Source organism: Notothenia rossii (genome assembly GCF_949606895.1).
Source record: "Notothenia rossii genome assembly, chromosome: 7".
Taxonomy (NCBI): Eukaryota; Metazoa; Chordata; class Actinopteri; order Perciformes; family Nototheniidae; genus Notothenia; species Notothenia rossii.
In genome coordinates, this window is record NC_136905.1 from 64,028,940 (window position 1) to 64,055,274 (window position 26,335).

General features: G+C 40.4%; 1 protein-coding gene across 4 annotated transcripts; it reads left to right on the top strand.

The window, feature by feature from the left end:
* Nucleotides 1-3,830: 3,830 nt before the first annotated feature.
* rab3gap2 (RAB3 GTPase activating protein subunit 2 (non-catalytic)) lies at nt 3,831-26,334 on the top strand. Of its 4 annotated transcripts, XM_079692229.1 has the most exons (36): nt 3,831-4,029; nt 4,350-4,594; nt 5,802-5,890; nt 6,176-6,293; nt 6,374-6,455; nt 6,727-6,774; nt 6,859-6,934; nt 7,073-7,174; nt 8,394-8,493; nt 9,112-9,210; nt 9,463-9,611; nt 9,772-9,851; nt 10,572-10,664; nt 10,762-10,901; nt 11,614-11,809; nt 11,949-12,092; nt 13,510-13,592; nt 13,684-13,748; nt 13,834-13,924; nt 14,125-14,246; nt 14,772-14,985; nt 15,180-15,277; nt 15,958-16,066; nt 16,181-16,341; nt 16,502-16,676; nt 16,920-17,090; nt 17,195-17,301; nt 22,196-22,262; nt 22,493-22,563; nt 22,645-22,680; nt 22,767-22,895; nt 23,597-23,812; nt 24,363-24,452; nt 24,586-24,810; nt 24,928-25,092; nt 25,599-26,334. In XM_079692229.1, exons 2-36 carry the CDS (start codon nt 4,486-4,488, stop codon nt 25,749-25,751), a joined length of 4,173 nt encoding a protein of 1,390 aa, XP_079548355.1. In that variant the 5' UTR covers nt 3,831-4,029; nt 4,350-4,485; the 3' UTR covers nt 25,752-26,334. The 4 variants fall into 4 exon arrangements, with proteins under 4 accessions (XP_079548355.1, XP_079548354.1, XP_079548356.1 ...); XM_079692228.1 differs by lacking the exon at nt 3,831-4,029 and having other exon boundaries at nt 4,187-4,594; XM_079692230.1 differs by lacking the exon at nt 3,831-4,029 and having other exon boundaries at nt 4,188-4,594; nt 22,767-22,841.
* Nucleotide 26,335: the final 1 nt, after the last annotated feature.

A 26,335-nucleotide genomic window follows, 5' to 3' on the forward strand; every position in this document is an offset into this window, starting at 1 on the left:
ACTGCATACCACAAAACTTTGATTTAGTTTTATGGTATGCTGTTTTGGATATAATAGTCTTTTGCAAGCAAACCGGATAACTGACCACTGTTCATATAAAAGGGAGAGATAAAGAAGAATTCAAAGAAAAGGACTGTGATTTTTCCACCAGATGTAAAAAACAGAGCGGAAAATGAACCCTCGGTGTGATGTGCTGCTGAAATTTTACACAGATATGTGAAATGGCATAACATGGCCAGCGACCATGGGCCAAAGCAAACAATATCTTTCCATATTACAGTAAAAAATGTAGGGGGAACTGATGAATCCGGACGCTTAATGCTATCCTGAGATAATCGCCATTGGCCGATGCCTGCCCGCACACAGCTGATTTTATTATAGTATTCACTGGGAAAACACCAGTGAAGTTATTTAATGTAAGTCTAGACATCTCCATTCCTCTTTACAAAAAAAGGAGATACTGCTGAGCAAATATGTTTTTAGATGTCTGTACATTTATTCAGTTGATATATATATTTTTTTATTTAAAGTAGTCGCACTGCAGACAAAGTGATAATTAAATATTTATTCAATTGAAAGTAAATGTTAGCAAATGTGTCTCGTTAATTATTATTATTTTTGTTTAATTTTGAATTCCATCAGATGCAAAAAACAAACAAACAGCAACCTATTAGTAATTATAAAAACAATCTAAACATTATTTTATTTTTATTTTAAGATAATAAGCCTTATTTTGCACTCTCCGGCAGCTGTAGCTTTCCAGACGGCTTGTGTCTGTTCTCTTCATTTAAGAGGTCGGATTATGCAACAGCCTTAAAGCAGCCAGCGTGCCTCCGTCTCTCACACTGCTCCACTTCCTTCAAAGTTTGTGTTTCCCAGATGTAGAGTGTACTTGTGAAGAGATTACAGCAAGGCAGCGTTCAAGACTCTTTGGCAACTCAAAGAGGAACTATGCCCAATTCAAATTTCATACATGTTATTCCTGTGGTAGGACTGTCCAAACATTTTAAGAACACATAAACAATTTTCCCCTAAACCCAGAAACTAGGGTGATACAACATTGTGTTGTCATCGAAAATAAAGAGTGCAACTGCATTTGATTGGAATCGTTTTCATAGCTGGCGATATTTCCTGTTTCCCAACTGAATACACTTCAATACAATGACACCTATTTTAGCATAAAAAGAAAACAAACATTTGTGGGAAAAAAATCTGTATTTTACATACTTTTTTGGTGTTGGCTTTGAGAGAGAGTAGCTCATGTTCACAAACTATTGATGGCCATGGAAATAAGAAATTGGACATTTTACTTCAGCTGTCATTCTGGTCTAAAATAAATATATTTTATATGGGTCATATTGTGTCTTACATGTCAATAAATAATGACTTAGGCCTATCTTTATTTAATTCATTCTATTTCCGCCATATGAGTTTCAATGGTGTGATATGACGTCACATACCTCAATTGTTTCTTGAAATAGCTACACAAGCAGCACAACACAACCCTCAAAGTGTGCAAGGTCTTATAAGGGTGACTCTCACCGTGTCTGGTAAATCACAACATTTATATCGTGGGACAAAATGATGCCAGCTCACTTCCTTGTCAACAAAGGAAGAGGGGGAACCAGATGGAGAGCTGTTTCTGTGGACTTTAAACAGCCCGCGCAACAACAGCTCAATAAGCAATGGCACTGAAACTCTCCGACACCCAATTGTTTCCTGAGTTTCTGGGTCCGGCCTTCCGGACCGGAAACTTTTGGGCACCCCCCAGAGGTGAGTTTGTATGTTTGTGTTTACGTGTGCACGCGCTGTACTGTAAGTTAGTGTGTGTGAGAGCAAGGTGGGATTTTTACTAAGGATGCGGGAAGTACATTGGCAAAATGCCCATTGCTTTTTAAAGATTGTTCGAAAGGATGGGAAAGAAAGACACTGAGCGCCGTTGAACAATGCCACTAACAGCTGGTCATGTTGACTACAAGGATTACAGCGTGTTCACAGAGGAAAGAGAGTAACCTTGACCTCTGACCCCACAAGACTCGACCAATATTACACTTTACGTGGGGTCAGGAGAGTCTAATAGGCACAGACACTGATTGCATTGACCATGGGAACACAGCTCACATTCACACTGAACCTCTAACTTCACAGCGTAAAGGACGGTAATAATGAAGAGCAACAGAGCGGTGTAAATAGGCCATGACCTGTTTCCTGCAACCAGCAAGTAAGTAACACTAATACACTTTTTTCTGGCAATACAGCTTGCGTTATCTCCACCAAGGACATTACGTTTTCTGTTTGTTTTTGGTTATATATTTGTCGCAGCAGGATAAAAAGAAACTTGGAGGAAGAATGAAGCATGGGCCAAGGGAGAACCCATTCAGTGACCTGGCCTTGGTCAGTGCCCATCTGGTTCATTTTGTTTCATAGTGGAATTTATTATTATGTTATTGCTATGGTTTATTGAGCAAATGTTGTATTATGAACACATTATAAATGTCTACATACAATATAATAGGACGAGAATATGCAGCTACTGTATTTAAACAATTGGTGGCAGGTGCCAGTTTAATTTATTCCATCAAATGAAAATGCACATGCTGCTAAGGCAACTATGTTCTTTTATCTGATGAAGTCATACACTGAGATTATACATTAAAGAGGAGGAGAATATTCAAAGCAACTACCTGACTTAAAACAGTACAATAAATGCACTCCATGGGAAACATCAATCATTCTTATTTAGTGATATGACTTTTTGTAACCATATTTATGAGCAGTCCTGGTTTATAATGTTTAATTGTGTAATGAGTGCATGAAATTAATTGCTCATGACTGCATCCAGAAAACATATCCTAAATATAATCACACCATAGCAATTCACACACAATTGGGTATACATAAATTATAACATCAGAAAGTAGAAGGAAATGTATATTCCAAATCACCAAGCACCAGAATAGTTAAAAGAGTTTATGCTTGTTTGAGACAAGCGAGACCTGCGCAGACCTGCGCAATTTCGATCAACGTCTTGCTAGTGCGTTGCATGATGGTTAGTCATTTTTGTCCGACTTGCTCTGGAGGCTCGCCTACATGAGACGTTGAAATCTCGCGGGACAAAGACGCCCCCGCAGCCTTGAGAGCGAGGCACGGCGAGGCGGCGCAGTTCCTCTCCACGGGCTGCGGAAGCGAAATGCTTGATGGGAAACGACTCGCTGGTATCTCGAGCTGAGCGCTCATTGGTGGTTTTTACCACGTGCTGTTGATGAAACTCTCCAATTGGCTCGGCAAAAGTTTGTCGTTGTTTTGTGTCAGTTTTACGTCGCCCCCTCCAGTAACATTTTTCGTAATTGTTCCACAATGTTTATCATCATGAAATTAATATCTATATATGTTATACTATACTTGCACTGCTTACCGTTTTCATACTTTATATATCTTAGCATATTCATACACACTGTTCATACTGCTCACAGGCTGCTGTGTATATCTATTCATACCCCTCACTGTTTATTCATCATTCAATTCATTCTATATTTTATTCTGTAGATTGTGTACATTACTTTTCACTTTAATGCTTGTTGCACTCCTGGTTGGAAGCTAAACTGCATTTCGTTGTCTCAGTACCTGTAATATGTGCAATAACAATAAAGTTGAATCTAATCTTGACCAGGAACAAATGTATTTACTTTGTACATATCTGACATTAACGATTAAACACATTTGTGCACTCTTTATAAATGCAAACCGAGTCAAGCCGACTCCGGAGGTGGCGGTATGCACCTTAAAGTTGTTTGCAATCCGCCAAAAAAACCGAGAGAAGAAGAAGAAGAAGAAGCCGACTCGGAGCTGTCCGACTTCAGGCGAGCTTTTTGAGACCTCCCCCGGCTGCGAATTCTCGTCTACTTTCGAGGCGAGCCGCAACGCGTCTCAAACAAGCCTTTTGACTACTGTATGCACAGGGGGAAATGAGAGCTGAAAGGAAGAGGAAGAGGCACCTCAAACGTGCTCCTCTACCACCCTCTGGTGAAAGTAATATAACAATACATTTTTCAAATATCAATAAAACATTTCTTAGGTTTGGAATTTGTATACTGATTAAAAAAGTTACCCCTTTTTCTGTCATATCATTTTAGTTCTTCTTTTTAAACTTGTGCATCCATGCTTTGATTTTGAAAATCTCGGATCAGCTCTTACCCGGAAGTACCTTCGTGTTATTGTGCTAACGATGTGTCATCAACACATTAGGGTGGAAACAGCAAATGTTGGGTAAAATAAGAGGACAAGACCAGTGTTTTATTTTATTTAGGGGCCCGTTACAGACAAGTAAGTTATATTGTCTTTGTCGACAGGCTGTCATAAAGTGAACACGACAGCAAGAGTTGAAAACGCACTCAAACTGCTAAGCTACTTTGGTTCTCCACAACTGCACTGTTAGCATCGGGCTAACTGGCTGATCCCCTGTCTACCTGACGGGACGGGAGAGAGATGTCCTGCAGCTTATTGGAGTTCTGTCGGCTCCAGGAGCTCAAAACGGTCCGGGATTACCTGTTCCAGAGCCAGAAAAACGAGCCGGTGGAGGAGAAGAATCAAACGGGTGAGTTAAACTAGGCTAACACTAGAAAGACAAGGCTAATGCAGGTCTGTAGCATGCTACAGCACATAAGTTAACCAAAGTGACATTAGTCCAGTTAGCTGCCTCTAGAACTAGCTAGTCGAACACTTAGCTAACCTAAGGACTGTAGCTTCATAATGTCACAGCACTGTGGCTTCAGTTCGGAAAGGGGGATTGATCAGTTTGTCTGGAACTACCTGAACTTTAATTGTTGGTTTCAGGTGATCATTATATAGATAGAGAGATACATAGTGTTTCCTTCCCAAATAGGGCAATTATTTTTGTCTCAGCAGCAGTGTTGTCAAGCATTACACAGAGTAAACATTATTTAAAAGATACAATAAGATACAAATATAATAAAAGTAAGATTTAACATTGACAGCAAATGTATACAAATTCACAGTAGAAAAGACATACATCACTAGAGTATCAAAACAAGCTGTAAAAAAGATACAAGACAGTGCTTAATCTTAAATGAATTCTATTAAAAACTGCTATTTTCTAACGGCCTTACTGTAGTTATAAAGGCAAATCATTTGATGGTACGGCTATGCAAAGTGAATGATGGAGAGAGCTCCATCTGTGCTGTGCGATACCATCAGCAGGGTGCTGAAAGGGAGGAGGAGAAAAGTGTCTGCCCTTTTGGCTATGAGTCATCCCACATGAGGCACCTGAACACATCACTGCAGGATGCTCAACAAAGGAGAACACACATACACACACAGGGGCTCTAATGCCCTTTCATGTTGATACTTTTTAACGCACAGATGGTGTCATCACCTTGTTCTTGTATGGCAAGAACATTGACCAACACACACACACACACACACACACACACACACACACACACACACACACACACACACTGCACACTACATTATTAATGTCCATGGCAACAGGATTTCAGTCTGGATTTTGCAACATCACTTAGTTCCCTCACTCTTGAGTGTGATAAGCTTATATCTCTGGAGATGCTTTGTTAGTGTTTCCCTCTTGTCCTTTTATTTTGTATGGTTTGGTACAGTTTCATTAACGAGTCTTTAGCGGTTTGACGCAACACTTTCCTACTGCCTGTGATTTCGCATAGTCCGTTTTTTTTATGAATTTAGGATCACTGTTATGTTTGCCCTGTTATATTACAAATCGGTATGATGTCACAAGTTCATATCTATTGTAATTTCCCTTACAGAAAATGATGTGTCCTGGGAGACCTCTGAGTGGGAGTCGGCATGGGATAGCGGGGAAAACAAAGAGGAGGAAACGACTTCTGCCACAAAGGTCTGTCATTATGTGTCTCTATTTTCACATTAGGCGATCTCCATACACTTTTGATATGCGTTAGCAATAGAAAAACCTAAGTGGATGAGTGGGAAATGAAAAAATAAGTCTTGAAATATGGTTAATATGTTTTTAAATGCGGCTGACGTGGAAAAGTTGGTGTTTCAGTTAAAGCAAAATGTGACAAAGTGGAATGCCAACAGTTTATGGGGTTATCACTCACATCACTAGCAGATTGAAGGTACAGGTACCCTCCTCCCACTGACTGTCCTCTTCACCCTGCAGGTGGAGGAGGAGCCCACAGAGCAGAGGGCCCCCTGGCTGCAGGACTGTGTCGTGTCCCTGTCGCCCTGCTCCGACCTGCTGGTAGTGGCCCGCGAACAGAAGGCTGTCTTTCTCTCAGGTCAGATATTCAAACACTCACTCATCTCTTAGCACACAGAGGAGTTACACATTGCTGTTAATGATTATTCATTGTTACAGCTAAGTGGCGTACAGATGATGGCGGCAGAGAGGAGATGACCCTGGCTGTGTCCTGGACTGGAACACTCAGCACTGATGAAGGGTAAGGGTCACATTTGAGATTGTTAGCATTCTATCTTTGGACAAGTGTATAAGGAAAATGTAAGCATATTGGATGACAACAGGAAGGAGAATGACACGGACACTACCAAGGATGAAGAAAGTCACAGTGAAAATGGATAGTTGTTTGACAGTGGGTGAACAAATAAACATGAGTAAAAGGAAGTTATTCTAAGTTCTTGAGAGAGAGAGAGAGAGAGAGAGAGAGCTGTACAGTAAACATTTTCTACTTTGTGTGTGTTTTCTCACTACAGAGAGTGTGTGAGCAGCTCCATCTGCATACCGTTGGCAAGCCAGAAGCGGTAAGAATTACTAAAAAAGGGAATAGAGAGAAATGCAAAATGCTTTCTGTGTACATGACGATGTGTGTATGTATGTGTGTGTAGGAGCTCCACAGGGCGGCCTGATTGGACATGTGTGGTCGTGGGTTTCACTTCTGGCTACGTCCGCTTCTACACAGAGGTACCTCCCCTTGGACTACAACGCTTTGTTAGCCTATGCAAAAATGGCATTCAGCAGACATTTATTATTATTATGTTTTTAAATCATTCAATAAATACTCAGGAATGTCAGTATTAAATGTAAGTCCTTTCTGGTCAGAATGGCGTTCTCCTCCTGGCCCAGCTGCTGCATGAGGACCCTGTGTTGAGGCTCAAGTGTCGCACGTATGAGATCCCTCGTCATCCTGGAGTGACTGAGCAGGTAACGCACACACCGAAGACTCCTACAACAACTGTGTCTGACAATCATTTTATCTAGGAAAATGTCTTATCTTATCTTAATATCTTATCTAGGAAAGTGCCGTTCTAGTCTTCTAAACACTCACTGACACATTTACTGATCATTACCAAATGTTATGATGATTCACACACTCTCTCACACACCATGATAGCCACAAACTCAAGCCAGCAGCTACAGAAAACAGCTCACAGTCTCTGCTGGTTGCCCAGCAACATCACCAGGGCTGCAGTCGAATTGTCCAAAAATCAGCCCCTATCGTTTATTCCTATCCACTATTCCTTGACCTCTGAGTGAAACCTCACGGGGTTAAGGGATAGTGGATAGGAGAATTCAAAAGGAATTAGGAGAAGAGACTGCGGTGCTTTGAGAATCCGACTGCACTTTCACTATCGACGTGTTTATGATGCGCCAGCGGAACATAAATGTGCGTCTGCTGCTGTGGTGAAACTATGGAAACTACAGTTTTCTATAGCGGACTACATGGATGTTTAATAAGAACGACGGACTGCTGTAAACTCATCTCGAGACTCTGCACCGTGCCCTGATGCTGTTGTTTTATGCTTTATGAACGTGGACAACAGAGAGACATAAATTATTCATGACCAAAGTTGGAATTTAAATAAAAAAGTAAAATGAAACTTATGCTCGTCAACCTCTCCCTCCCGTCCACACGTATTAATCCACATGAATCCCAATACGTATGATTGTATGAAAAGATCTTAAAATAAAGCTGAGTAAACACTATGAACTGTTGACTTTATTTTATTTCAGTAAAAAAGTAACGTTCATATTTCTCCTTTTGATTATTATAGTGTTGAATGTTCAAAACAAAGCACTTTGGCAAGTTACCACATAAGTTGTAAAATGGTTAATAAGCACCGTAACTTTCATGATACAAATTTCCCGGTCATAATCGGTTGTTTCCGTGAACGGCCGACTGTTGTGTGGCGGTAAATGCTGCGGCCGCAAGGCATTGTGGGGCAGCATTTTCTCTTTTCCTTTCGTAAAGGAAGGTCCAGCGTTTCCTAAGCTAAAAGCTAAGACTCAGATTTTGATTCATAAAAATAATCCAGCATGTAACCCCATAAGAAAACGTACTTCTTGTTCCTTAACTTTTGTCCGTATCCCGTTATGATATGTGGCAGATATTTGATAATTGTGTATTTTCTTTCTGTCGCAGCATGAAGAGTTAAGCATCCTGTACCCCGCTTCTATGGTCACCATCGACGGCTTCAGCCTCTTCCAGTCTCTGCGGGCCTGCAAGAACCAGGTGGCAAGAGGTACGTGTGTGTGTGTGTGTGTGTGTGTGTGTGTGTGTGTGTGTGTGTGTGTGTGTGTGTGTGTGTGTGTGTGTGTGTGTGTGTGTGTGTGTGTGTGTGTGTGTGTGTGTGTGTGTGTGTGTGTGTGTGTGTGTGTGTGTGTGTGTGTGTGTGTGTGTGTGTGTGTGTGTGTGTGTGTGTGTGTGTGTGTGTGTGTGTGTGTGTGTGTGTTTATAGTGTAGGATAAGAGTCACAGGGTTTTAGCGTCTAGCGAACGAACTTGACGATTTTTTTAAAGTGTTTTAGTGTGCTAACTATGGATGCGTTCTTCTCTTGCTGGCTGTTTGGATAGTGTTTGCCTCAATGCATTCAGGTACTAAGGAAAAAAACACAAAACTACAACTGCCCCACTCCTACCCCCTTTTAGATTAGCAGCCATGCTTTAGCGGGTTTTCTCTGAGCATCTAGTCGTGTGTGTGTGCGTCTTCCATTTAATTTGACCAAATTTGATTCCTGTCAATATTAATGTACCTGTTTTAAATGTAACTTAATTTCTAGACATGAGTGCAACTATAGATTATAAAACCCATGTCAAACATTTGGTGTTTCAATGACAAGGTGTGTTTTTGATCCAACCAGCGGCAGCAGCAGGCAGTGATGTGATCCAGCCCCCTCCCCTGGCCTATAAGAAGTGGGGTCTGCAGGACATGGACGCCATTGTGGACCACTGTAGTGTGGGTAGGAAATTACTTTTAATTATCACTTATGATATACTGATTGAAGTTTTTGGCTGACCTTGTTTTGAATCACAGGGTAAAAGTGATTAGAGGTCAATTTGAATTATAGTTTAATAATATATTGACAACAATCCGAATCTGGTTTAAATATTTGATTTAAAATAAAATTTAAAGAATGATAACAGGAAACCCTGTAAGCACTTATTCAATGTTTCCCCACATCCCTGTTCCCCTCCGTCTCTCCTGCTGTTAGGCGTGATGACGCTGTGTGTGTTTGACCAGATGAAGAACGCTTCTATCCTCGGGGGGTTTCATGCTTCAGTCAAGGGAAACCCCCCCGCTATGAGCCAGTATGTCACTGTGGGAGGTGGGCCATACACGGGCTTCTACTATGCTGTAGAGGTGAGTGAGTGAGAGAGAGAAGGAGCAGGCTGTTTGTTTTCCAATGAGGATTGTAAATAAGGCACCCTAACTGTATATTCAAGAGACAGGGCCAGACATAAGAGTGTATTTATTTAGGGAGAGTAAACTCAGCTGTTGTTGTCTTTCTGTTTGTCTTCAGGGAAGCTCCCAGCCTCTCCTCTCTCACGTGGCTCTGGCTGTGGCCAGCAAACTCACCTCAGCTCTCTTCAGTGCTGCAAGGTGTGTGTGTGTGTGTGTGTGTGTGTGTGTGTGTGTGTGTGTGTGTGTGTGTGTGTGTGTGTGTGTGTGTGTGTGTGTGTGTGTGTGTGTGTGTGTGTGTGTGTGTGTGTGTGTGTGTGTGTGTGTGTGTGTGTGTGTGTGTGTGTGTGTGTGTGTGTGTGTGTGTGTGTGTGTGTGTGTGTGTGTGTGTGTGTGTGTGTGTGTACAATTTTTACAATATTGCCTGACCATTACACTATTCTGTATAAGAAAACCTTTTAAAAATATGCAAATTTAGAACATCATTATTTAAAAAAAAACATACAAACTAAATGACTAATAATACGGAACAAACTGGACTAAACTAATGACCATGTTTTCATTTGTGTAGTGCATGACTTTAAAGATAAATAGGGTTGTCCAATGTTTCCTTGTGCCAGTGTGAGCATTTATTTCCTGTCTCATACACACTTGAAGAATGAATGCAGCACTGTTGTTAGCTATGCTCTGCTCCAACAGCCCAAACCTGCTCTCTGCTCAATGCTGCTTAATACAGGATGTTGGTTTGCTTCTATCCTCCCCTGAGTCTCCTCTCATCTCAACTGCCTGTCAGTCGCCAAATCTCCTGTACTACTTTTCCCAACTTTCTAGTCTTCCTTTATCCATTTTTCCCACATAGATTCATCATCTAATTTGTCTCTTGCTAACCTTCTTTGTGTGTTTTTCATTATTTCCTCCCAGTGGATGGTTGGGTTGGAACAAGCATAAGAATGAAGAGGAGGCAGTTCAGAAACAGAAGCCGAAGGTGGAGCCTGCTACTCCCTTGACCATCAGGTATCAGTCATGATATCTCAACACAAAGGCCTCATTGCCCCCTGAAGCATGTTCATGAACCTTCATCGTTCATTCTCTTAAATCCTCTTCCACTCAGATTTGGTCTCCCAGACTCCCGTCGTCATGGCGAGTCCATCTGTCTGTCCCCCTGCAACACGCTGGCCGGAGTGACGGATGACTTTGGTCGGGTCTCGCTGCTGGACTTGGCAAGGGGCGTGGCTATCCGCATGTGGAAAGGTGAGGAGAAAGATGACCAAGGACTGAGAAGGGAACCATTAAGAGGTTTTGAAGTTGAACTCGTGAGGCACGCAAATATTGGCGCTTCATTGGTTATGGCAGATTTATCGGCATTGGACAGAAATTAACACATTTTCTCCAATAAGATGCACAAGATGAAACATTTCAAATGTGCTGGGTTTGTGCCGACTGTTTGCCTTAGTGACAGCCTCATCCAAGCTTGTTAAAGTAAGACATTTCTAGTTTGTGTTTAAAGGTGTAACATGAAAGTAAATATGGCATGTGTAACATGTTACGTTAGTTCAAGTAATTTACCTATTACACCTAATTGTTGTGTACCTTTTGGTAAAACATTATTCATTATGTCTGCATCTACCAATAAGCCATCACTATGATAGTTGGCATAATAACATGGTTATTCCACTAAAAAAGATTATCTATGTTCTCTCCATGAGGTGAAAGAAATGTGTACAAATGTCTGTATTGACAATACAGACATTTACAGGAATGTTACGTTTCTCTCAGTGGATTTTACAGTTTGTACAAAATATGAATACGATGCCCAAAATATTGTCATATCCAAGATTGGCAAAATTAAAATACATTAACGGAGTCTGTTCCTACTTTATAATCAATTATGATGCATTTAATAGAAAACTTGATGTGTCCCCGAAATGTAAATGTGACCATTCATTCGTTTAACTTCCTGCAGGTTACAGAGATGCTCAGCTGGGATGGCTGCAGGTTCCAGAGGAGCGAGTCGATCGAGAGTCATCGCCCTCTGCCTCCCACCCCAGACGCCATGCTTTGTTCCTGGTCATCTACGCGCCGCGCAGAGGGATCCTGGAGGTGTGGGGGATGCAGCATGGACCCCGAGTCGGAGCCTTCACTGTGGGCAAACACTGCAGGTACAAACATGCACACAAGCAAATCAGATGTGTCTTAGCCTAAAAGCATCACAAACAAGCATATCGCAAAAGCACTTGCACTGTAAAACAAATGTGAAATGTAAATTATTCTCTCATTCATGTGTTTGCACACTTTCAGGTTGCTGTATGCTGGCTACCGTCTGATGGGGGTGAACAGTGTGACCAGTAAGGGCTGGCAGCTCCACACACAGCAGGTGTGTCTGCTGGATCCCATCACAGGAGCTCTGAGGACCGTCAACATCCCCTTCCACCTGGCCCTCAGGTTGGTACACACAGGAAAACACACATACGTTCACTTTAAATAAACAGTAGATCAGCTGTCATGAAGGCAATTTAAAGGCTCAGTGAACAACCTCTGAAGCACACTAGTCAATACGTCAGACATAGTGCGTGTAAAAACCAAATGGTAAAATACACATATTTCTTATTTTTGTACATATTTCGCTCCCTAAATTCGGCAAAACCCTTATTTGGATAATGCTAATTAATGTTAAGGCGATGGAATTTATAATAACTGGACTGTAATCATTTACGTTTGCACGGTCTTCAACCACAACTACAAAAGCCGTCATACTCTTTCAAAAATGTTTGCCCTCAATCATGGATTTTTAGGCTGTGATACCTTGTTCCTACAGTAGGTTGCGGTCGAATAGTCCATTTAGCTTAGGAACCTTCCTAACGGAGTGAAATGACCCGGAAGTCCCTCAGTGGCAGCCATGTTAAGTGCCGTTCCAATTCTCCAAATGAAAGGAAAGGAGGTTTCAAGCTTCCTTTATAACCTCCTTTAGCTTAGGAACCACTGGACCTCCCTTACCGAAAGGAGAGGAGAAACTGCTGCCCCACAATGCCTTGCAGCCGCAGCATTTGCCGTCACACAACAGTCGGCCGTTCACGGACACAAACGATTATGACGGAGAAATTATATCATGAAAGTTACAGTGCTTATTAAGCATTTTAAAACGTATGTGGTAAGTTGCCAAAGTGCTTTGTTTTGAACGTTCATCAGTATTATAATCAAAAAGAGAAATATGAACGTTAGTTTTTACTGAAATGATCAAATAAAGTCAACATTTTATTTATCCAAAGTGATAGATGTTAAGGACCAATGTTTATAATAAATACATTTGTATTGATTTTAAGATCTTTTCATACAATCATACGTATTGGGATCATTTGTATTAATGTTGACCGGAGGGAGAGGGTGACGAGCATACATTTCACTTTCCTTTTTTATTTCAATTACAACTCTGGTCATGAAGAATATGTTTCTCTGTTGTCCTCGTTCATAAAGCATAAAACAACAGCATGAGAGCACGGTGCAGAGTCTCTAGATGAGTCCCTCGTTCTTAATAAACATCCATGTTGTAGTCCGCTGTATAGAAAACTGTAGTTTCCATAGTTTCCCCACAGCAGCAGCAGACGCACATTTATGACGTCCGCTGGCACATCATAAACACGTCGGATAATGAAAGTGCAGTCGGATTCTCCAAAGTACTGCAGTCTCTTCTCCTAAGTCCTTTTGAATTCTCCTATCCACTATCCCTTAACCCCATGACGATAGCTATAGACGCTGATTTTTGGACTATTCGACCGCAACCCTAGTCTACAAGCATTTTTAAGACACCCTTTTAATAAGTGCTGCACAGAATCCATTCAAACCGTATCTTTGTCCATTTCAGTGACAAGAAGAGTGAGCGAGCCAAAGATATGCACCTGTTAAAGAAACTGACTACTCTCCTCAGGAGCAGAGAGGTGGAGCCCGGTAAGACATCCTCGAGTGAGATCAGAATGGAGGTTTAGATATAATTCTATAAACTGAGATCCAAAATCGACTTACTCGTCTTTTCTTTCAGATATATTGGAGAGCGAAGCCAAAGGTGCGCTGCTGGACATCAAACATCCCGCCATTAAAAAGCAGGTATAAACAAATATAAAATACTGATTGCTTCAGACACTAATACACAGTTGTATTTCTAATTGCAGTCTTTGCACCTTCCTTTTAGGCTTTGGAGTCACTACTGTCCAATAAGAATGCTCCTGTCTCTTGTCTTGCTAACATCACATCCGCCTTATATGACACTCTAAAGCAACAAGGTAATGATTCAGTTTATATTTAAGAAAATATATATTCGTTTGATATATCTAAGATGTAATAATAAAAGAGTCCTTGACTGGTTTCCAAAAAATGTGCCCAGCTTAATGGCTGAAATGTGAACTAGTGTAAATGTGAAGCTATGTACATATCATACAAATGGAAATGAATTTCTGTGTTGTTGTGTATGTGTGCATTACAGACCCAGATGAAGTGGATCCAGCTCTACAGCAGCTCTGCTCCTCTCAGCTGAAACTGCTTCAGCTCTACTCCGACATCCAGCAGCTGCACTCGGCTGCAGACACAGAGACCTGCCCTGGAACTGTGAGAGGACACACCTACAGAAAGCTCGTTCATAGTACTCGCATAAACAACACATTGTAAAACAACATAGCATATGCTAACATGGGTAGGGATGAAAACATTATAAAAGATTGTATATTTTTTAAATAGTAAAAGTAATAATAAACTATAATATAGGTCCAAAGATGGTGAACCATAAAACAACAAATATTTCAAAAAACATGGATGTAGAAACAGGTATTGCGGTCAAACTTAAAGATGAACAATTTGAAGAAACAAATGTGTTTTTGGATGCTTAATGACTTAACTAAATCAATCATTGATTCGTCAACCAAATCGTTTGAGTATTAGTCGTCTAGGAATTTTGTAGGTCTTGGAAACCTCTTGAAAGAACAGGCTCACAATGTTGCTATTTTTGTAATATTTATCCTTATTTCATGCAGCGGGACCTTATGATCTATCATTTCCTTATTTATGATTGTTTGCTTGTTTTTCCCTCACTTAAACGGATGTACACTAACAAATACCGATGTGGTCCCCCCCCAGGAGGAGTCCCTGGAAGGCATCGAGGAGGAGCTGTCCCGTGTTGGTCCTACCTTACAACGCTACGCTCAGCTCACCACCAGACCCAGTGTGTCCTTCGCCCAGGACTCGCCCAACTCCCTCCTGCCCGCCCAGGCCTTCCTCTCCCAGATGGAGTGCACCGAGGGAGAGGAGCTGAGGGTAATTCGCGGCTCTGAAACCCAATGGAATCAGCTAGGTAGGGTAACATGACACTAAGATGTTTAAGTGTTTATCTAATACCAGAGAAATATTCAAAACAAGTCTTATGGAGGAGAACAGAAATGCAATGTTTTCAACCCTTTGATGAACAGAAATCTCAGTGACTTCAGACATCTTGAGTACATTCCATGAATCCAGACTAAGGACTTTAATCGTGTGTTTCCTTCACAGGGAACTTTATGTTCTGGGGTTGTCTGTGTGGAAAGAGCCCACTCCATAAAATGTGTGATACACTGCAGCAGGCAGGCATCAGTCCTCAGCAGCTCCTGGTAAGATGGATGAAGAGGCTGATAAATAGGATAATGATAATGTGGTGTTTCCTTTTCTAAGTCTAATCTAAATTGTTTCCATCATATGTCAATAACCTAAGAACAGTTGAAAAAAAAGATTTTGCCAGGTTAATAGTTTTTACGTTTCTTAAAAAAAGAACCTTATGTTAAAATGGTGGGAACATAACTTTATTTTTTTTAAATCGGTGAATACATAATTTTTTGCACAATCATGTTTGTTGTTGTAATACTCATTTCTACCACAGGAGGTTGAATTGCACCACCATAACATCTACTGAATAGAGCTAAAAGCTTTCATAGGAGTTATTCCAGGCAAAAGAGATATGATAATGTAACATAACATACTATTTATGAAATATATAGGAATAACTTGTTTAGAGTGCAAGGAGACATTAAACCTCACCTATTTAGGGCATGGGGTAATGGTGCACTTCAACATTGTGTGGCCAGAATAAATATAACAACAACAAACACTTCAAAATGGTCCTGTCATAAATGTTTTCCACCTGTTCTTAAGGAGAGAAAGCAATATAGATCCGGCTTAGATAATGGTCATCAGGTAGTTTTTTCTTTTTGTAGAATGTTTCCCATAGCCATACAAACTGCCATGTGAAAAATGCGCATTACAGCAGTCTTTAGGACATTCCTCTTTCTTTCAGTCCCTGTTGCTAAGTGTGTGGTTGCAAAGAGAGAAGGAGGTGCTACAGAAACCAGAAGAAACTGTAAAAAATCTACACACACTACTCATCGCCCTTAGCAACATGAAAGGTATGTGCATGTCTCCAGAGTGTGCTGACATGTTTGCTTGAATATCTGTCAAGTCAAACCAATACAAAAGGAGAAGAGAGTCACCATTTCTTCTTCTCTCTCTTTTCTCAATAGGTGCAGTTGAGGATTCCTGGGACCCCCAGTCTATCTCTCCCTGGTGGCAGCAGGTCCGCACTACATGCATCCAGTCCCACAATGCTGCTGCTGCTCTGCTGGCTGCTTTTGTTGCTCACCGCGCTACCAAAGCTAGCATCACAAGCCGGGCTGACAGCAAGGTAGAGAAGTCTCATGCACACACACAGATAAACATACATACATAGAAACACAGATTTGCAACACAAACAACACTATGACTTCATTTATTTTGGGTCTAATATTGACACTTAAACCATATTTCCTGACTTCCTGCTTGTTTTATGTGTTTGTGTGTGACAGTTTCAGTCAGAGTGGGAGGCAGTGTCCCTTGAGCTGGAGCAGTGGCTGGTGTGTGTTCGCCAGCTGGAGGATGTGTTGGTGCTGCAGACTCTGCTATTGGTGCCTCCTCCTCAGGGCTCAACAGTGGGCGCTGCACCACAGTGCTCCATCAAAACGCTGCTGGAGGGAGGCACAGGTAGACCATAAAGAAGTTCCTCAGGGACATTAACAGGCATAAAGCATTATTCCTACATGCTTCTTTTTTTATGTTACCTTATTATGAAGTATTTTCATTCTTTCTTATACTCATACTTCTTTCATTACTCATATTCTGTTTTTTATTTCATAACACTGATCGTCTTATATATGTTATTTAATCCCGTTTAATCCCGTTCTTTTCATCTATCTAATTCATTAATTCATCTAATTTTCTATATAGGCGGCATTGCAGACAGTATCTCCAAGTGGGTGTTTAGGCACAACTTGGCCCCTGAGCGATTGAAGGAGATTCTCCAAAAGAAAGAAGAGGCAGATGAAAAACTTGAGCAGAAGTCCGGCGAAGGAAAGGAGCTGGAGGAGGGGAATCAAGAGGACACAGACAGAACAGCAGGTCATAATTTAGGACTGAATAAGATCTCATAGCAAATCTTGGCTTCTGATAAAAAATAGTTTGAATACAGACGCATTGAGATGAATTCATTATGTGTTTTTCAGAGCTGCTAGTGGCAGTTTGCCAGCGCTTCCCTCACTCCCTGTCTCCTGACCTGCTCTCCGCCCACTGCTGCTGGGAATATGTGGTGCAGTGGAACAAAGACCCCGAGGTACACATGCACATAAGTCTTTCTGTTTATTAAATAATATAGATTTGAGCTTATTTATATTGTCCTCAATTTACCTAATTATATATTAGCTTGATTCTTTCAATTCCATATTCCAAATTCCAGTACAAAATTAAATTAGCTAATTCCAATACCAGGTTCTAATTCCAATTCCAGGTTCCAATTCCACAGTTTTAAGGTTCTTATCCCAAATTCCAAATTGCTATTCCAGTTCCATATTCCAAATTCCATTTCCAGGTTCTAATTCAAAATTCCAATTCCACATTCTAGATTCCAATTCTAAATTTGACTATAAATTAAAATTCCCATTCAATATTTAAATTCCAATCAAAAAATTCTGGGTTCCAATTCCAAATCCCAATTCTACTTCCAAAGTTTCGATTCCAAACCCCAATTCCAGGTTGTCATTCTAAATTCCAAATCTGAAATTCCAATCCCGAATTCTGGGTTCCAATTCTACATTCCAATTCAAGGTTCCAAATCCTAATTCCACTTCCAATTTCACTTGCAATTCCAAATGTAGATTCCAATTCCCGATTCCAAATTCCATATACCAAATTCCAATTTCCAATTCATATTCCAAGTTCCAATTCCATATTCCACTTCAAGGTTCCAATTTAAATTTTCAAATCCACATTCTAAGTTTCAAATTCTAATTCCAGATTTTAATTTCGCATTCCAATTCCATATTCCAATTCCAGGTTCTAAATTAAAATTCCACTTCAACATTTGAATTCCAAATTCTAGGTTCCAATTCCACATTCCAGGTTCCAATTCCACATTCCAATTCTAGGTTCCAATTTAATGTTCCAATTCACGTTCTAAATTTCAAATTTAAATTCCACTTCAACATTGAAATTACAAATTCTAGGCTCCAATTCCACATTTAAATTCCAATTCAAGGTTCTAAGTTCCGATTCCAAATCCAAATGTAAATTCCGAATGTAAATTCCACTTCCAAGTTCCACTTCCAAGTTCCACATTCTAAATTTCACATTCTAAATTCCACATTCTAAATAATTCCAGTTCCAAATGTAAATTCCAATTCCTGATTCCAATTCCAAATTCCACTTTCTAAATAATTCCACTTTCTAAATAATTCCAAATCTAAATTCCAGTTCCAAATGTAAATTCCAATTCCCGATTCCAATTCTACATTCCAAATTCCAATTTCGAATTCATATTCCAGGTTCCAATTCCACATTACAATTTCCAATTAATATTCCAAATTCCATATTCCAATTCAAGTTTCCAATTCAAGGTTTCAAATCCACATTCTAAATTCCACATTTTAATTCCAAGTTTTAATTCCATATTCCAGTTCTATATTCCTTATTCAAATTCGAATTCCATGTTCTAAATTCCAATTTTAGGTTCTAGTTCCAGATTCCAAGTTTTTTGTGTACGTTTTTTATTAGTGCGAATGCTGTTCCGCTATAGTTTGAATGCTGTTCCACTATAGTTCTTCAAATCTTTATTCTTCAACTTCTTATTATTTCACCAAATACTTTGGCTCAATAACTTTCAACTTTTTCAAAATATGTTATACTTTTGGAAATATTCACTTTTTTAGTTGGAATGCTGTTAACAGCATTCCAACTAACTGTTATTCTACGCACGAAAAGTTTGTTATTTCGCCTGTATTTTGGCCCTCTTCTCCTCCCGCATTGAACATCACAGAAACTCCGTTCAAACATCAAAACGTTCAGCTCGGTCGGGAATCGATGGCTATTACTTTTCTCATTCATAACTTTCATAATTCCAGAGATACATCCCATAATACATCACATTTTTAACATTTTTAACAATGGAGAAAATCTTCAGACTTCAACAAATCGTCATGCAATTCAACTGCTAACTGTTCATTCATACTTTCACTCAGACACCTCATTCCAACTTTAACATTTTACACATCTTTCTGACAGTATTCATGTAAAACAACTTTTAAATCTGATTCTTACTTTTAGAGATATTAAACATTGTTCAGACCTTGTTTTAGAGGTTTTCTTCACATTTTAACATTAACTAGAGTGTGTGATGTCACAGCTAGAGTGGAGGACAGCTTGAAATTCGCATTCATATATTTTTTTTAAACTGCCATAATTCCCAAACCCTACATTCCTGAGACATAATTTATCATGACAAATGTAGGAAAACATCTCGTAGCTTGAAAAATGACAAATAATTAAGCAAAAATAATTAAACAAAATGCTTTTTGAGGGCATGAAGTGACAAAAAAGTTCAACATTCCTCCATTAAACCCCATTGTAATTTCAGGCAGGTATTTCCTCACGGTAGCAGCCGCACACCTTTAGTTAAACTGCCAAAAAGGCCACATTATTAACCCGAAACTACACAAAAATTACACTTCAGATACTCAACTTCCTTGACATGCTTCACGTTTTGAAATGTATAGGGTATCTATTACGTTTCTTCCACAAAACGTTCACATGTAAGAGGTTTATCTCCTATTCAGAACAATGAAGCCTTTGATCTCTACAGAGCTCGTTAGCTCAACTATAAACACCTGTGTAATGGAACACGATGATGTCATCACTCCAACTGACATGCTCAGAGCAGCAGACTTCAGATAGCAGTGTGCAAACAGTCCAGCCGTGAAGAATTCTATGGGACAGTTTTGAGATTTTTCAAATGCCGTTGCCATGGCAACACAATGCTCGCCTTGAAACACGATTTTCTCATAACTTCAGTAAAAATTCTCCAAACAGCCCAAAACTTCACAGGTTTGGTAACAATGCAGCCATCAACGCATCTAAGCGTATTATGAGGTGTCATCAAATCCTGTTGCCATGGCGACAGACAACTAGCCATGAAACAGGATGTCGCTGTAAATCCAATCGACACGGTCCATTTGTCCCCCAATCTTCACTTGTATATCACCAGTCCATGCCTCAACAGCTCTACGCCAAATCTGAGATCTCACCATATGCCGTTTCCATGGAAACTCATCCCTCGCCATAAAACGTGATGTCGCTATAACTCCTATAAAAATGTTTAAAAAATGCTTAGACTTCACATTTGTGCTAACAGTCCAGCCATGAAGACATCTACGGGACAGTTTTGAGATTTCTTCAAATGCTGTTGCCATGGCAACACAATGCTTGCCATGAAACACGGTTTTCTCATAACTTCAGTGAAACTGCTCCAAACGCCCCAAAACTTCACAGGTTTGGTAACGATGCAGCCATCAATGCATCTAAGCGTATTATGGGGTGTCATCAAATGCCGTTGCCATGGCGACAGATCATTCGCCATCAAGTTAGTTCAGAAGTTTGCAGTTCAAATATTCTGCTGCTTTTCCAAGCCTTTTTACTTTATTTTCTTCTCTTATCACACATTCAAGCCCCCAGTGTTTCACTTATCATTTCAATCTAAATTCTTCACTTTCTTCTTACACTTTTCATTTCAATCTTAATTCTCCACTTTCTTCTTACACATTTCATTTTAATCTAAATTCTTCACTTTCTTCTTACACATTACATTTCAGCATAGCAGTTTAGCGTCAGCATAAAGCATTCCCACTAGCAATTTCTTCAGGAATTGCATTCTCTAGTTTAACATGTAACTCAATGGGAGGAACCTTCAAATCCTCTTTTACCTACACCTTGCGCCAAATGCTACTCCTTCCACATACTTTCAGCTAGAGACTTCATTCCAACTTTAAAACGCTCACAAGACATTCAGCTATACAACTTATATTATACAGATTTTTCATATATTTTATATTTTTTGAGATATTTAACTTAGTTTGGAGCTTGGTAAAGAGGCATTAGTGTGTATTGAAAATACAAAAAAGGTTTTAAACCTGCCATAATTCCCAAACCCTACACTCCTTGGAGATAATTTTTCATGAAAAACTTAGGAAAACCTCTCCTACGTTGAAAAATAAAAAAGAATTAAGCAAAAAAATTAAACAAAATGCCTCTTCAGGGCATGAAGTGACAAAAACGTTCAACATGTCTCCATTCAGCCTGACCCATTCAGCCTGATCTGTCCTCAGAGCACCAGCTGCACACCTTTAGTAAATCTGCCAAAAATGCCACATTATGGACCCGAAAGTGCACAAAAAGCAGATTCCGACACTCCTCACGGTCCTGACATCCTCCACGCGTTGACATTTTACTGAAAGCATCTACTTTTTTTAAACTATAGTTAGAAATGTAAGAGGTTTATCCCTCATTCAGAACAATGGAAAGGCACTCCTTTCACAGCACATCTCCATGGAAACCTTTGATCTCTGGGCTCATGTACACAGGTGTTTGATAACGTCGTCACCATGGCAACCTTTGATCTCTGGGCTTACACACACAGGTGTTTGATAACATTCATTCACTGCTACTTACATTTAATATTTAACTCCTTCACCCTACTTTCAGCTACAGAAACCATTAAACTATTAAATGATTCAGCTATTTTAGGACATCAAGGCTATACATTTTATTGTTTATACCTTTTTTTTTTAAACCTTTTCTTTTAAATATTAAGCTTCTTCACTATTTTTCCTACATTTCCAGTTTAACATTTCACTTTCCAGCTTACAACAAAGTGCAATGCATTTAAGCTGTAACAATTTTGATTCAAATCATTTCACTTTTCTGCATTTCTCCGCTAAGTTCAGCAACACACTTACTTGGTTTTTGTAGCTAAAAGCAGCTACAGAGACCATTCAACTAATAAAATATTCAGCTTTTTCAGCAAAATTCAGCAACAAATGTACACAGTTTACAGCATTCACATGCATTTTCAACAGGAAATGCATTTTCTAGTTTGCTCTTAAGCTTGACAAGTTATCTGTAAAGAAAACTATTATGAATGTAATGAATACATCTGGACTGACTCCTTATTCTCTTTGTAGGAGGGCCAATATTTATGGTGTGCTGTTGAACATTTGAAGCTGGTCTCCAGTCCACATATCAAGCTAGGTGAGAGGCTTTTCTTTACCAATCATTTAATATAATAGTTTTTCTAATCTATCTAATAATATGTCAGATCCATTAGGTAAAGGGTGAACTGCTCTTTAGGTATGCATTAAATAACAACTCAAATATATCCTCAGTGAAAATAATACAGCAGCAGAATATGTCAATGTCCCCTCAAATCAGTACCTTCTGAAAGTGACGCTCTCTACTGTGTCGTTGGATTTTCCTCTCAGGTATTTCTGCGATGATGTGGAGCACGTTCATTGTGAAGCGCTTCTCAGCAGCAGCCTACCTCATGGAGAAGGTAAGTCACACACATACGTATGCCTATGTGTTTTCGAGTCTGAGAGGCACTAAATGAGATGTTCACACTTCTTGTTCCTAGGTGGGGAAAGCACCCAAAGATCGCTTATGTCGACGGGTAAGTACATTTGAATTGAAGTTATTTCTGATTGTATAATTATGTTATTAGGATTCCATATTAAGGACATGTATTCGTTTGTGCAGGACGTCGGGATGGGAGACAAAGCCGTGACTTCTTTCCTGGGCTGCTGTGTGCAGCTGCTGCAGATCCTCATGGAGGTGACTGGAGTATTGGTTAAAAATACGAGCCCTGTGTCTTTTATAGATTACCTTGTAAGTAAAGACATTCCTGTAAAAAGCATGGAGAAACCACTAGCCCTACTAACCACATCTGTACTTGATACACATGTGATGTGGCATGCTGCTTGCAATTAGAATTGGTGTATGATATGGTTTCTTCACAAAATAGTCACCTTGTTAAAAAAATCAAAAGTAAAGGAGAGACACTGCGGGTCAGTAGGGTAAAACAGTATATCTGATATCACCATGAAACTTCCCTCAGTTTATTTCTATCTGTATTACTGATGTGTCTTTTCAATAGCCTAACATTGGACTTGTTATAGAAACAAAATATCCTAAACTTAATAAATGGGCCTGTAGTGACCCACCTTCAATCAACTGCAGGTTACGAGTTTCCACATCACACCACGAGTCAGTATGCAACTTACTCGTGATTGGCTTGCATGTCACAAATCCTGCTCGTATTAAACTCACTTTCATGAAGCTAAGAGAAGCCTTCAGCAGATGAAATGGAAAAATGGCCTTCGGGTGTCAAACAGCAGGATCCTGCTCGGTGAGTCTCAAACCCAACAGTGCCAGGAAAATGAGAAAAGCACACTTTTTGAGGGCTTTACATTTGTGCATGTGTGTATTCTGCACTTTAAATACGTCGTAACAATGTTAATTAACCATATGTTGTTTACTAACCCACACGCCTTTCTCATCATCATCTCCTCTGTTGCGTTTCCCCGCAGGCGGACTCTGCTGTGGAGGAGGTCTCGGCCCCGGAACTGTCCATGGAGGAGGCGTGGTGCGGGGCAGAGGGCCCGGCGTCTCTGGCTGAGATGGCCCTGGAGCAGAGGGGCGTCCACTACCCTCTGGTGCAGCACCACTGCCTGGTCGCCTCCCTGCTACATGCTGCTATGACCTTTAGCCTGAAGGTCAAACCTCTCAGCCTGTTTGACAGCAAGGTGAGGAGACTGCTGACACACATATACTCATGATTAGTGAAGGGAATCCTTTAGAGATACACACATTTACATTTCGTCTAACGATAGTCGGACCTGAGAGATTCGGTTCATTTCTTTTTTTCCTTTCTAAGAACTCAAATTGACAGCATACATAAATTGTTTTCCATATAACAGTAATGGTTAAACTAACAGTAATTACTTTATTAACTAATTTAAACTTTTTATTGTGTCAGAAAACAAGGTAAATTAAGTTTTTTAACATAGGTTTCTTTTTTTGTAACATGGCACCCCTTATTTGGACTATTGAATGTTTACACTTAAACAATAAAAAAAAAAGTCACCAGGCCCCTTTGAATTCAATACTTAGTTTAATATTATTATTGTTAAGATTGTGATCCTAGCATTGGTTAAGTGTCATTTTTTATCTTTGCTACCTGTTATAACCAAAGGGAAATATTATAAAGAACTCTCTCCTTTGGTTGTTATTACAAAAACTAAACCCTATTGTGTTGAGTTATTTGTGCACCAACATGTCTGTGTACTTTCTCAGGGTAAGAATGCTTTCTTCAGAGATCTGACCACCATCCAGCTGATGCCCAGCGGAGACATGGACCCCGGCCTGGTGTCAATACGACAAGAGGTGAGAGCTGGCGTTACAACGACGGGTCAACAGAAAAAGAAGATCTTAAAAAATAGGATTTTTCCTCATCTGCTTCCGACTCTTCTTCCCTCTCCGTACCCGTCCTCTAATCCCTCCTTCCTCCTGTGTTCAGTTCCTCCTCCGGGTGCTGACGGCCTGGGTGCAGGCTATCAACGATCCGTCCATCCCAGCCTCCGGCAACACGTCCCCCACTCCCCCCTCGAATGGCCCCAAGGCTGACTGGTGGCCCTCGCTGTGTCTGGAGCTGGGCTCCCTGCTGCAGGTCAACCCCGACATCCTGAGGAGACACCTGGTCTGTGAGCTCTACAGCCAGGGCCTGGACCCCCGCGCTGAGGAGGCAAGGGAACATGTGCTTTCCTTTGTGGCAGGCACACACTAGCAACAAACTATTCTCCTGACCACAGGGCTTGATTCAGTCCAGTATCCTGCTCTGACTCCTCTTACCCCCCCCCAGGTGATGCTGGAGGTGGAGGATAAGGACGTGCTGGGCTCCCAGCTGCTGGTGCTGACGGGACAGAGGCTGAGCTACTGTCTGCTCCACAGCCAGAGTCAGACGCAGTCCGCCATGGAGCTGCTGGCCCGCCTGCCCCCCACCCTTTGCACATGGATCAAGGCGATGGTGAGGCAACAGACAATGTCATCTTATACACTGAGGACATTTCTGACTGGACACTGAACCACAAATCTACAAATCAACCTTACTGTCTGCAGCTACAGAGCTAACAGACTACTGACATTAGTGAAAATAATTAAATAATTCAGTGTTCTCACTCAACAGGATTTATTTTCATTTTCCTTTTTAACCCTTGTGCATCCTATTTCTTTTTTTTATTGCTCTGACATCCATTAAAGGTCTAAAGTGTATATTTGTATTATTTTCGATTATCACCAAGTCAAATATTTTATATATGATCCTGAAAATCACCAGCAAATATTCATTTATTTTCGAGTGTTTACCCTTTTAAATAGCAGTTTCTTTACACAATGCCACTGTTTTATGGGAAACACAAAGAGTTTTGTCCACTGATAGTATTCTCCCTGATAGGAACACACACCATGTCGCCCTTATAGTCTTGCTGCCTGTTTACCAGCGTAATATTGATAAAGTGTTGTTTTGTCCTGTAGGACCCCAGTGAGCTGCGCTTGCCCCTCGTCCCCCTGTCCCAGACCAGCAGGCTGGTGGGCCGGCTGGTTGAGATCCTGCCGGAGAACCACGCCCAGTACATTCTGGCCCTGCACCTGCTGGAGGCTGTGGAGGCCCTCTCTGCTGAGGGCTGACCCCGAGAGGTGGAGGGCAGCACCTTCAGAGGCAGGGTCAGTGAGGGCAGGTGGAGAGAAGGAAATTAAGAAATAAAACAAGGTCTGTACCACATTAGGGTAACGAGAAAATATGATTAACGGCCTTCTGAACCTCTTTGTCATGGAGACTTTGTGTTTCGTCACTCGGCTCATGTTAATAAGATATCTTTGTTCTCACAACTTAATTGAAGAAAGATTAAGAGTGCATATTATAGCCTTTTAACCTTTTTTTTAATCCATCATTTTCCGTGCATGTAACATGAATTGTATTGTGTTATTGAAGATTATTGTCTGGAAAATAAGTTTAAGGAATGGTTATTAATGGACAGGGCATGTTTGTCTGAGGAACTTTGGAGATCACATGTCAGTGTTGGTGTCCTAACTGTGTGCCATATCAGAGTTCAGTTCTCCTTCTTCCTTTCTCCCTCCCATGGACAAGAGATGTATCATAAAGAAATATGGACCTTATTTTTTATTTATATATGCAGACAGTACTGTACTATCTGTTTGTCTCCTATTCTGTAGTCTGTGTCATTGCAGAATAAAGAGCTTTCTAATGCAGT